Below are 13519 nucleotides of genomic sequence, written 5' to 3'. Positions count from 1 at the left end.
GCAATGCCCTACGGTGCAATGCCCCCCCCCCGCAGGGGCTGCAGCAGGACTGGGGGGTCCGTCGCAGCCACTCACCCAGCTTGGCTTGCTCCCGGTAGCTCTTCTCGTTGCGGCAGAGGCCCCGGCCGTGGAGCAGGGCGTGCAGCGGCTTCTCCTCGCCCTGGCGGGGCAGGCAGCGCAGCCCCTGGGCGCAGCGCTCGGTGTACACCCCGCAGGGCTGCCCCTCGGCCAGGGCGCAGGTCAGGCAGCACCCGCAGCCCGGCTCCTTCACCAACTCGCAGCCCGCCGGGCTGGGCGGGCACATGGACAGGGCTTTCTCGTCGCACGGCTCGCAGTGCACGAAGGAGCCCAGGCCCTGGGAGCAGCCGAGGCACGTGCCCAGCAGCAGGCAGAGGGTCAGGAGCATCTTCCAGGCAGGAGCGAGGATGCAAAGTTGGCTTTTAAAGAGGGGGAGGGGTGGGAGGGGAAAAAAAAAAATTCCCCCTCTAAATTCCAAAAAAAAAAAGTCCCGGGAATGATGATGATGATGATGATGATTTTGGCCTGAAAATAACCAGCGTGCACAGCCTGGCTGCAACAGGTTGGTGGTGGTGGTGGGGGGGGGGGTGTTAAATAAATCACAAGCCAGCAAAGAGCTGGGTTGTGAAGGCTCCCTAAACCGGCAGCAAATATCCCACCCCCGCCCTGCCCCCAGCAGGTTTCCAACGCTTGGCGAGGAGGGCAAGTGGGGAGCAAAGTTATTTGCGGAAGGGGCTCCTGGCAGGAGGGCTGCAAAGAATCAGGAAACCCAGCAGAGCAGGGAGTGCTAGGCGGCTGGAGAGGCTGGTTGAAAGCACATTGTGTTTTGATTGGGTCGCTTTGCCTCCCCCCTCCTCTTCCAGCGCTGTCAAGAAAAGTTTTCTGCAAAAGTTTGGATTTGGGTGTGTGTGTGTGTGTGCAAAGGCTGCAGGAGAAGAGTTAAAAAAAGAAAAAGAAAATTGAAGGGGGGGGGGGGGGAAAGGAGGAAAAAAATTCCACTTTGTAGATCTCTCCACACTTTCCCCCCGGAGAAGTTTCTAAAGAGACTGAATACTGCCGAGCAGGCTTGTCTTTTAAATAGACTGCCCTGGCTGCCTGCCAGCCCTTAGCTGCAATTTGAGATCCCAATGACACCTCAGCTTGGAGGGGTGCCAGAATTACAGCAATGTCAGTGCACACTCAGAGTGAGTGGGGGTGGGAGCTGCAGCTTTTGACTTCTAGGTTTCAAACCCCGGGCAACGATCAAGGATAATATATGATTGGGGGTGGGGAAGAAGGGAGGGTCTTGAAAACAAATTGCTCCGATTTTCCCAATAACACTGGACAGTTAGGAGGGCAGCTCTGGCTAGGCTTGAGAGAGACACACAGGGAGGATTTGTCTGGGAAGCTCTGTGAGCACAGTTGCCAACTTTCACGTGGTAAATAAGCACCCCGACTTTCACAATGAGCCAAAAATCTAGCTAATCCCATTTCAGAACAAGAACCCCAACGCTCTATGTGACTAGATCCCCCCAGCATGCAGCCTGGGACTGTGGTGGGTCCGCTGTGCACCCCTGGCTCTCTCCCCCCCCTTATCCCCACTTGCCTCCCCCCTTGCTGGGAGCCGATCACAAAAAAGAAGCAACAAGCTACAAGCCAAACAAGCTACAAAAACTAGACAACAAGCAACTCACAAGCCAATTAAGCCAAAACCAAGCCCAATTTCTGTGTTTTTTTCGCGGGTTTGGCATGTCTGTCTGTGAGATATCGCAGAGTGCTCTGTCGTTTTGATTTCCCACTGAAGTTATAATGACTTTTTAAATCACGCAGGGCCCAATCCTGCAAACATTGGCTATCAGGCATAGTACTTAGCACTCAGACGTCATGAACATCCACCCCCCCCCCCGGATTAGGCCCTAAATGAGGGAGATAATGTGCATAGGAACCCATCAGTTGTAAGTATGACATGTATGTACCACGTGTTAACGCAGTCACTTATTCAGGACTGTAGCTACAGAATGAGCAGAGAACATTCCTAACTCTGCATTGGTGCAGTACACAGCTGTACGCCTGATAAAAATACGTTCTCCTTTGCATGCACACCTGTGCCGCTGACACAAGTTCCTTGCACGGAAAACACACAGAGTTAATAAAACTGAAGGATGAGCATGACATAAGGCAGGGATAGGCCGACTGCAAGAACTGTGTTAGATTCCTCTCTGGAAAAGTGAGCTGTGCCTTGCAGGATGCCAGAAAGCAAGGGGAATTTTGCCACGCGAAGCACAATTTGTATATTTTATCTCAATCCTGTTCTACCCCATAAATTCCCCGGCCCACCCCCTCATTGAAAAGAGCCAGACTTCTGGTAGGGACACAGCATTCCTAAACACAAATGGTCAGGCCACATCCCTTCACACTAGCATACAACAAAGTCCTTCATGCTTATTAATTATTTGTAAAGATTAACTTTTGTAGCACTAAATCTCCACTAATAAATACGTCACCCGATCCCCTGACACTCCAGAACTGCTGTTAGCAGACACAGTACACCTTGAGCAACAATGGCAACAAAAAGCAGGTTTGGGGGGCTTGGTTGTGTGTTCTCTAAGTGATGCTGCCTTCAGGCAAAGGAAGAAATAGAAAGGGATCGACCATTTCTTCATGAGATTTAAATTAAATATCAGAGCCCCCCCTTGACCCTCCTAGTTCCATATTTCTTAGGTTGCTTCTCAGCTCACGAAGAATGTGACTGCCTGCATTGCATGGATTTTGCCACTAGAATGCACCCTTATCTATGATAAGACATTGGTTCTGCTGCTTAAAAAGGTTAACTCTTTTTCTGCCAACAATTGCCTAGCCTTAAGCCTGCCTTAGTCATCTCTGGGGTTCATTGTTTTAATGCATTGCTCATGTTTTCACCATATACATGGATTTTGTATTAAATGTGAGATTCCCTTTTTTTTTTCTGAACAATGATGCCAAAGTTTACAATGTTGATGATTGTTTTTCTACAAGGAGGGTTTTCATAGGTTTTCTTGTAAACTATCTGTTTAGATCACACTTAGTTATTTCCAAGTGGCTGTCCCTTTGGTAGCTGATAGATAGATAGATAGATAGATAGATAGATAGATAGATAGGGTTAAGACGACATATTTAAATATAAATTCTACATTGGACACTGATAGTTTTTATGGAATATTAGTCATATCCTGCTTTTAGATGGACAAGGTGGGGGAGGTAATTTCTTTTATTGGACCAACTTCTGCTGGTGAAAGGGACAAGCTTTTTTAGCTACACAGAGCTCTCCTTCAGGTCAGCTCATCCACCTTGTCTCTGTAATGTCCTTGGACCAACGAGTCTACACCAACACTGCAAATATTCTGCCGTTGATTTTCATGATACTCTCCCATTGATTTTAAGGGGTGTTTTGCATGTCATAACAGCAATGCTGTGTGATTATATAGCACTTGGCACCTGAAGATCTTCAAGTACTTTGCAGGAGTGATTAAGGTGGTTGATCATTCCTCCCCCCTCATGGTTAAAGCCAGGGAAATCGAGGCATAGAGAAGTTAAATGGCTTGTAGACAGCAAGACATGGGCAGAAACAGCCATACAATACAGGAGTGAGATTTCACCCCACTCCAGCCCCTGCACAATGTATAAAAATGGCCAGTGTGATGAATAAAGCCCCAGTTCCACTCATGGGAGGACTCCCTTGATGCGAGCATTGTGGAAGACAGGTGTAAGGCCTGCCTTCAGAGGACGCTTCCGCAAGCCTGGCCACAGGGGGCCGGAGCTGGACTGGGAGTGGGTGGTGTGTATGAGGGTGGAGGTTCCCAACAGTACTGTGGAGAGGCTGGGAGGCTGCCCTAATTTAGACAGTTCCCTAGAGCTAAGTTACACTGGGGGATCAGGGGCGAGAGCAAAGCTGTCTTAAAGATACCCTACATTCCTTCCTACTGGGCTGCAAGTTCTATGCTGTGCCCCCCCTCCAAGACCTAGCACACTCTCCTTATTCTCAGCTGTGTCCTCTAACCACAAGACCATGGCAAGAGGCAGTCTGAAGTCTTAAGCCAGTAGGCCTTAAACCTTTAGCCATAAGCTGATCCTGTCTGTAGCCTCTCGACTGAGGACTCTTCAAAATGATAAGAGCAGCCTCTGTCCTGTATGCTACAGTGCAAGAGTGGGTATTAAACAGTCCCCTTGTCTGTAGTCTTGACAGAGTTGCCAGTGAATGGAGTCTGAACTCCTCTCCAAGGCTGTCAATCGGGCATCTTTCACCAGCCAGAAAGAAACCATTTCACTTTAAAAGAATGGAAAAAAAGAAACCAGCCAGTTAGCAGCATAAGAGAACCTGTGACTAGCAAAGATCATATCTCTCCATTCCTGTACATTGCAAGGGGGTAGCAGGAGAATATTTGAAATTTATATAAACCTGTTTCTTATTTGGGGAGTGAACAGAAAGCATCCATGTTTCTGTTAGCCTCTTCTAATATACTTTAATTCTATACACTGCACATTTTATACATGGCTCTTTGCTACAAAAGATCTCTTTGGAAAATGGTTACTGTTCTTTACTTTTCAGCTATGTTACACTTCATTATAATCCTCTCTGTAATGTGTAAAAGCCCTGGCTTTCAAGGATGTGATAAAAGAGATGGAGCGTATGCTTTAGTCTGGCCTCATCAGTGTATTTTGGTGCCACTTGGAATATCCAGCAAGTTCAGAGGTGACTCACAAATATGGATGTTTTGTTTTTTTTTTTCCTCAGGGAACACTGTCAAATTAGTTTCAGCCCAAAATGTAGGCTTTGTGAAGGAGAATACAGTTTTATAAACATGAAAAGACATGTTCTCATGCAATTAAAGAAAAGCCAGTGACAACAGCTATGTTGGAATCTGAGCATCTCTTCACAGGGTTCAAAAGCATGATGCTAGGGCACAAGAACCAGAGACAGAAAACTGACCAATAACAAGTGAAGTCAGAGAGAAGTGCAAAAAATAAACAGGCAACAAAAGGGGATTTTGATTTCCAAGTTATTTTCCAATTGACTGTAAGGTATTTTTTGTATCTTGTGTAAAACATTCTTTTTTTTTCTTTCCAAATACGTTATTTTTCTCTCGACAGTGTCCCTTTAAACAGCATTCTGATTTGTAATCATAACAATAATTTAAGAAACCACTGCAGTTCTGTGCACGGAGCAACTTTAAAACCAGCTATATACCAATACACAAAACACAATGGCAGAGCATTCTTGGAGTGGTGAGTGTAATAGCAGTTGTGAGGACTAGGTGGCATAGTGGATACATTGGATGTTTACCTCCAGGGACATCCTTTCACACACAGTTTGGGCAATGATGAATGAAATGATCTCTTTGCAAGAAGTTTTCTCTCTCACTAAAAAAACCTAAATACTCAGTGCTTTAAGTGAAGACAGCATCAGTGTTTTGGTTCCTAACATGATTCTTGGGAGTATTAATTTTAAACCACACCAGCTCAAGGCATTGGTCGTTGGAGGCTCTACGCTGCCTGAGTTTTGTATTACGTAAGATCTTTGGCTCAGATTTTCAAGTGCCTGGCGGTTATGGGTGCCTCGGTTTTAGTAAAAAGGAATGATTTTCAGAAAATGCCAAGTACCCAGCCTCTGAAAATCAGGCCCATGTAAGCAGTCTCTAATGGGGCACCCCAAAAAACAGAGGCATCCAAAATCACTAGTCACTTGAAAATCTTGCCCAAATTTAAGTCTAACAAGGGTGCTTAAATTCCATGGGCAGAAACCGCTAAGGGGCAACATTCCACAATCTAAGTTGATTGGTGACCAGAGAACTTGGCCCAAGTTTCTTGGATTGACAGACAGTTATTTCATAATTAAAGGGCTATAGATATTTTTCTTTCCTTTGCTTAGTGCATGGGACTGAGAAGCAGGAGCCAATTCTCTCTTGGTAGGACATGAGGCAACACCCCATCAGACCCGAGTGGGAGTCACGTGGTGGAGAACAAGACCACGGGTTACCTGCTCTTCCCAGAACTCGCTGTACGACTTTGGCCATGTCATCTCACTGCTCCGGGTATCAGTTTCCTTATCGGCAAAACAGGGCTAATGAAACCGACCTACATCATAGGGAGCCGTGAGGCTTAACTAACGAACGTCTTCGAAAGTGCTCGGAGTGCCTCAAACAGTGTGCTCAGGGAATTTAATTTTTTTTTTTTTTTTTTTTATATTCTCTCTCTTCTCCCTCTCCCTCCCTCCCTGCAGGCCAGCTTTTCACTGCGGTTTGTTTTAGATTCAAACAATGCCTCTTTTGCCCCAGCCAGAGGCACGGACTGTCTCTCCTGAAGTTTAATGGTGAAAAGGTGGGGGTGCAAGCATCTGCTGAGGCAGCAAAAAGAAAAAAAAAAAAGATCGGTTGCTCTCTCAGTATCACATTCAAAAGGTGACCAAGACGCAAACGCAAGGCTGGAGTTGGCTGCAAAGTGAAAGTGCTCCCAGCTGAAGTGTAGAAAACACCTGCGTCTAATAAAAACAAAGAGAAACATCATCAACATCCAGCAAAGAGTATAAATAAAAGGAGTATAAATTCAAGCTGTCTCTGGGAAACTTGAACAGATGCCCCAGCCTGCTGCATTCTATAGGTGTTATGCAATTATTTACCTTGTGGAGCAATGAAATACAGAGGGTTTGTCGTGCCAACTGTTACAAAGCATGGTGCCTTTGCAGCTTCTAGATACCATGGCGATGGGTGCACCAGAAATACGCCAGATAGTTACAGTAGATGGAATCAGAGAGCAGCTTCTGGATAAGCAAGCTTCCTTAAAGGATCTTGGCACCTTCTGGGTTTTCCTTACCATTCCTATACATTTTTACAGATTCTGAGATGTGTCGTAGTAATGTAAGCAAGAGAGGGCACATTAGGAGTCAAGAGAGAAGAAGAGTGCTGATCTCCTGAATCCAGGGAATACACCTGCACCGTACTAAGTCTCCCTTGTCTCACTAATAAGCATCCAGCTCTCTCTCTAAGTGATGGCTCCTTTTTATGTCCATTTGCTGATTTTGGCCATGAATTTCATTTACCATCCCATATGCCAGACTGTTGTGCAATGTCATTTCATAACCCCTGAGAAGTTTGAAAATAATTTCTCTTCCCTTACTGATTTGGTCATTTACCATTTAACAAACATGGATCCTTCCTCTGCCATCTTGGGTTATCATGGCGTATCAGCTGACATGGCTTTGCCTGCTTTACTTCCTTGTTGCTTGTAGCATGATTGGGGTGGACTGGCTTTGTGTGAGTGGGGTGCGGAGAGCATTCCCATTGGTCATGTCAAAGACCTGGCTGGGCACAACTTTGAAGTATCAACTCCACCACCAGCCTCCACTCTCCGGAGCATATCGGAGCAGTACTTCAGGTCACTGAGAATAGAGATCTCCCTACAGAAGAAAGGTGCGTGGGTTTCTGTGTGCACTGAGGAGAGGCATGAATAAGTAGGTTGCACTGAGTAGGAGACATGTCCATTGAGGTATGTGACTGCAGAAGAGCAACCTTGCTTGAAATTGAGCCAGTCAATTTTTTTAGGATGGCTGCTGAAGTTCTCAGAGATGTCAGCATAATTCTGGGGCCAGGTTTTGCTAGTTAATTTGTGCTTCCTTTGATAGCCACCTGCCTGGCTGTGTAGCACCGGTTCCTAAATACTATGGGTCCATGGTAACCAGTGGTCAATCTGCTTTGAAATATTCTGCAACAGCGTGACAGTGGATTTGACTTTTTAAAATAAAAATGTCCATTAGGAGAAACATTAAGTTAGGTTACAATTTTGTCCTGCAAGCAAATATGCTTATTTCCTTTCTTTCTTATCTATTGCTCTATTTAATCACTTTCCCTTAGAGTTTTCTATAGGATCTAAGTGCTGCTTCATAGCATCTCTTAATCCTTCCTTTATTAAGTGTAAAAGAGGAGGAGTGCTGTCTAGTGGTTAAAGCACATGAGTGGAAATCAGGAAAGCAGGGTTCTGTTCCAGCCTGTGTTATGGATCCACTTTGTGACCCTCAGTTTCCCTGTCTCTAAAGTGGGAATAATGTTTCCCCACCTCAAAAAGCAGCTGTGAGGCTTAATTATTTGTAGAGCACTTTGTGATTCGAAATGAATGTTGCCATGGTGAATGACATGGCTTGAAAGCCCGAAAGGGAAAAGTCCTTTGTACAAGTACAGAATGCCTTCACCGTGTTGGTCCCAAGATATTAGCGAGACAATGTGGGTGTGGTAATATCTTTTATTGGACCAACCTCTGTTGGTGAAAGAGACAAGGGTTTTGAGCTACACAGAGCTTCACGTCCTGAAGAAGAGCCTTGTGTAATTTCAATAGCTCGTTTCTTTTACCAACAGACGTTGGTCCAATAAAAAATATTACCTCACCCATCTTGTCTCTCAAGTACAACATTGGCAGTGGGCATGGAATGTCCACCTACGTTTACCAACAAAGAGAAAGAACAGTGGCCCATTAGTTAGTCCTCATGGCCCATTCAGATCCTGGCCGGTCTGCTGAGACTGTCATCACGGGTCCAGTTAGCACCAACCTTAATGCTGGCTTCTGTGATGTGGACACATGCCCACTTGGAACTAGATTGAGACCTACCAACTCATTCCAAATGGGACATGGAGCAACTGTCAGATACTAACTCCTTTCAGTCCCTACTAACACAGGCTGGGTGCGGGCCATTTAGCTATTTCCCAGAAACCTCCACGCCCCACATCTCTAACATTCATCACAATTATTTTCTAACGACAATCCTGCCACTTATTTTCTTTCTTGTTTCCTTCCTCTCCCGAGTAATGAAAATATGACTATGGTATTTTTCCAAGAGCCGTTGTTAAGCAATTACCCCACGCCCCTTCTTTCCCCCTCCTCATTTGAAGCATTTCAAGCTCTGCTGGATTTCTGGCCAGCGTTTTCACTGAGTTACCTTTCTTGGTTGCCAAAAAAGCTAAACCAAAAAAAAAAAGTTATAATTTTCCAAGATTACTATGAATTAAATTTATAATAGTCACAGTTTTCCAGCCAGCTGGGAGGTTGACAATTTGGAGGGTTCACCCATGCCTAGAAATCTGCCTTTTGTAGCTCTGCTTTTCCTTTGTTTCAAAGATTAAAATCTCAGAACACACAGTTGACACTACACTTGGGAGGGGTTGCTACCATTTCTCCATCTGCTTCTGCAGCCTCGCTGGAATCAATAATGCAGATGTCCCGGGGCGGGAGAATGTTATCACCTAATATGCATCATGACTAGGAAGTACAGATAGGCCCTAGCTATATACTCTAAACTATGCATTTTCTTTTCCTCGTCCGCTACACATGGTGCCACATTTCATTAACCTGTTCATGACACCCTCACCTGACTGGGTTAAAGCAAATGCTATTTAGATGTACCCATGTAGCAGCGGTCCACCCCTAACATGACCACTTGTGCGTGTCTGCATCTTCCACACTGCTTGACGGTATTTGTCACACTGCATTCTGGGCTGCTATCCTATAGTGCTTCAGCAAGGGAATACAGTGCCTGGAGAATATTCAAAAAGAGCACCAGCAATGTATTCTGGGATGTCCAGGGAGCTGGATGGAACGAGGACAGGCCAAAAACGTTCCACAGGCATAGGCGGGAAGATTTCCCACGCTACAAAAAAACAGTGGTTTGAGCATTGGCCTGCTAAACCCAGGCCTGTGAGTTCAATCCTTGAGGGGGCCATTTAGGGATCTGGGGCAAAAATTGGGGATTGGTCCTGCTTTGAGCAGGGGGTTGGACTAGATGACCTCCTGAGTTCCCTTCCTACCCTGATATTCTATGATTCTATGAACAACAACAAAAAAACAGAGTGCTGAATGGGTGACAGGAAAACACTCTGTCATAGTTACTGGGCTAGCTTTCCCTTTGACCCCTCTCAGATTTCTCTCAAGTGCATCGTTTCAGGTGACAGGCCCCATGCCTTCATTTCTACCTTGGTGGAATCCCACAATTCACCCTACTGTTAGACTGGGCCTGCAGCACCCCAGTGTTTCGACTGTGATTGCTCCTCACGCCTGATGGTGTTTGGCCATCTGCACGGATTCTGTGTGGAAGCAGTGACCAGCCCGTGATACGGTGACTCTGAATGGCTTCTTCCAAACAAAGTAGTGTTTATTTAACCATAGGAACATGTCATTCAGAGAAAAGGTGTCAAACAATAAATCGCCTACATGCATACATCCTACTGAACATTTAGCATTTCCCTCAAAGCCTAGGCAGGGACAGCTATTTAAGATCCAGTTTTCAGAATCTGTCTCTGTGCATAGTCTTCTCTCCTCCTTGAGCAGGTCCCTGACAACCCACTCTCTCTGCCCGGGCTCAAGACCCAGGTTTTTATCTCCTTTAGGGTTCTTTGTTTCATGTTTCCCTTCTGAAGGCCTCCTCCCCTGTCCTAAGCCAGGGGCTTTGGGCCCAGCATGGTCAGAAGCAACATTTCGAAGGCGTTGACACGTGCGTTGTCAGTTTTGTACTGGTGACTGGGATATCTAAAGCCATCGTCTGCCTTCCTGTGGTTGTGAGGTGAGCTCCTGCAGGAGTTAACCCTTTGCAACCGTAGCAAACAGCATAACAACAAATAAACAGAGGCACACATAATATTAACGAAAATAATGCAAATAGCTCTCAGGTTCTTCACACGCCCAGGCTGGTGTTAGGCATGACATAGCTGGCTGCCATGGTGAGTATTAACTGCATTGTATGTAGGCACAAGCCAACTTTAGAGCCTATCAGTGTCTTGCTAACTGGTTATAAACTCAGTTAAAAGTTGCAACACAGCCAGGGTCTTAGTGAGGGAGGATTTGTGTGACCCTATGGCAGGTTCAACGTTTGATTTTTATGCTGTGCTTGCTCGGTTTGACCCTGCATTGCATTGTGGGTTCATATGGGCCTTGGGAAGATTAAATAAGGAGTCAGAAACTTGTCTTATCAACCTGTTGCAAAACCTTTTACAGTCACAATTTTTCTTTACTGTAAGCCTACCACGAGGTCTCTGCCATCCGGCCATAACTTCTGCCACAGCTGGATCCTTTTGCAAGTTAATACATATGTCCGAGGTCTTGCGCTTCTCAAGGAGTCTGTGGATTTGACATTCAGGTGAGCAAAGGGACATGATTGAAATGACAGGAATGATGTCTGGAAGGGTGGGCAGGGTTCAGGGGAAACCATGATCTCCAGACTGGGCAAGCTCAGGGGACTCAACCGTTGGGATGAGATGAGGTAGGTGTGTGCGTGGGAGGGTGCGAGTAGGGTCAGAGGAGTGACCTGCATCAAACCCCTGTTTTACACCCTGTACAATCCCACTGACTTCAATGACAATTTCATGGGGGTGTTAAGTCGGGACAGAATTTGGCCCTTTCTCCAGGTACAGTAAGTGTGCAGAATGTGTGTGTGTGTGTGGGGGGGGGAAGCAGGAGGCAGGACTCATTCGTGGAGCTGAATAAGTCATTGTTTCACCTGTGCTACCCCATGTACACAGAATTCTCCGCTTCCTCCCCAGGGACTTGCCTGCTCTCGCTGTGAAGTCTCCCTTCTCTCCTTAGCTTGAGCCTGGTCCCTCTCTGAAGCCATGTTTGGTGGTGTGTAGGAGGAGTGCTCCAACAGCACACTGTGGTGGGTTGCATTGTTCATCGGGGCACCAGCTAATGCCTTGCAGCTTCCGCAGCACTGAGACTATAGAGAACCTGATCCAAGCAAGCCCCGGAGTGCACCAGTCTGGAAAAAAATTGAGATTGGCCCCTAAAATATCTCATTGCTTCATTTGATAAAATAAAATAAAACCAAATACGCGCCCCCTCCCCGGAGAAGTAATGAACTGAAAGGCAATCCAAGAGGCAGGGAGGGAAGAAGGAGCCTGTGCCAAGCACCGAAACAGTGGGGCATTAAACATACAATCGTCTCTAAGCTTCCAAGACTCAGAGCGCACATCAAAGGCCCGAATTGGGTCCAAGCCATGGTTTTTTGTTTGTTTTTTTCCCTAGGCCCATGAGAAAAGTTTCACAACCTGGGGGCAGGCGCTTTGCTCTCTCTCAACTTTTCTCCTTTGCTTTCAGAGCCATGATGGGCCCTGAGAGAGAAACTCATGGTGAGGGAGGGGGACAAGTTGATGCCTGGTGTTAACAGTACTGACTTTGCTGAAGCCACCGGTGGGGTGAAGGGAGCACATGGTGCTTTCAGGCAAGGCCGTCAGCTTTGTGCATTTGCATCAAGAGACCACTGCAATTCTTGCGATATTGTGTCCCTGAGCTGGGCCAGTGCAGGGCAGCTTTGCATCCTCATGGCACTGTGCATGTAGGGATGCAATATACCAACAGCTGAAATTAATTCAGGATTCTTTACCTTCCCACCAAGCTGGTCCTGCAGGATGCCAGAGAGACTGAGAGCACTTCAGTACAGGCCTTGACGGTATTTTCAGGGGACGGTTCACAAAGGGTGCATTTCCCAAGGAGGCAGTGTTGCTTAGAGGCTAGTGCACTGGACTGGAACTCTGGAGCCCTAGGTTCTTTAACAGGTTCCCCCACGTGCCTGCTAGGTGACCTTGGGCAAGTCATGTCCCCTCTCTGTGCCTCAGTTTCCCCATCTGTAAAACAGGGATAATGATATTGACTTCCTTTGTAAAGCACTTTAACAGCTACTCAAGAAAACTGCTCTGCCAGAGTTATAATTGTATTGTTATTACTAAGGGACCCCAAAAGGTTTGACAAAAATGGAGTTCTCACTTCTGTTGACACAAAACTTTTATGAAGCCTGCTACTGTGGAGATTTCTCCCGCAGCACATAACAAAAGTGATGCCACAACATAAAGACATTGCATGAGCATCCCAATACGATGCAACATTACAATGCTGGGAAGAAAGCAGAGGTGTTTTCCTCCCTAGACGAACTAAATTAACCATGTATTTGTTTTTATGCCCAGCAAAATAGCCTTGCAGCATTCACAATCTACCCATGAAAAGTGAGTCTCACCCCAAGAAGATCAGGGCAGGTGGCCATCCCAGATTTGTGATTCACAGCATTTGGGGAAAAATTAACTGTGAGTTTGCTCAACTGGTAAGGGAGGTCTGTGTCTCTGGAGGTCTCTCTTTGACTGATTTGATCAGAGAAGAGAAGGGATGACTAGGGTTTACGACATTAAACCCTTCTCCAGGAAAGGGATTTCAAGAGAGCTTCTCTAGAGCAATGGTTCTCATACACTGACCCCTGGTCACCAGGAATCCTTAGAATGAAATACACTGAGAACCAGGCAGTGCAAGATTTCAGTGCTGGGAGGGGAAGCATGTTCATTAGATGATCTTTTTCTTTCAAAATGGCTTGTGGAAGGAGAAAGCTGGGCCCTACTCTGTAGTGAAACTGCACTTTGGGAACATTGCAGACTGAGCAAGTACCCCAGGAGATCTTCAGGACTATGCTGCTTTCCTGTAATTTATATAATTGAGAATGAAGCTTTCTTGCTGATCATAAGGCCGTACG

General features: G+C 46.1%; 1 protein-coding gene across 1 annotated transcript in view; it reads right to left on the bottom strand.

Moving 5' to 3' along the window:
- The window catches only part of IGFBP5 (insulin like growth factor binding protein 5), a 32896-nt gene extending 31827 nt beyond the window's left edge, over positions 1-1069 (bottom strand). The window contains exon 1 of the mRNA XM_048869760.2: positions 76-1069. Within this exon, the coding sequence (XP_048725717.1) occupies positions 76-406 (331 nt within the window). The 5' untranslated portion in view covers positions 407-1069. The remainder of the gene's footprint in view (positions 1-75) is intronic.
- Between the last annotated feature and the right edge of the window lie 12450 nt (positions 1070-13519).

This window comes from Caretta caretta, chromosome 11 (genome assembly GCF_965140235.1).
Source record: "Caretta caretta isolate rCarCar2 chromosome 11, rCarCar1.hap1, whole genome shotgun sequence".
Lineage (NCBI taxonomy): Eukaryota > Metazoa > Chordata > Testudines > Cheloniidae > Caretta > Caretta caretta.
Note: the sequence above shows the minus strand (reverse complement) of the source record. Positions and strands in the feature narration are given on the sequence as shown.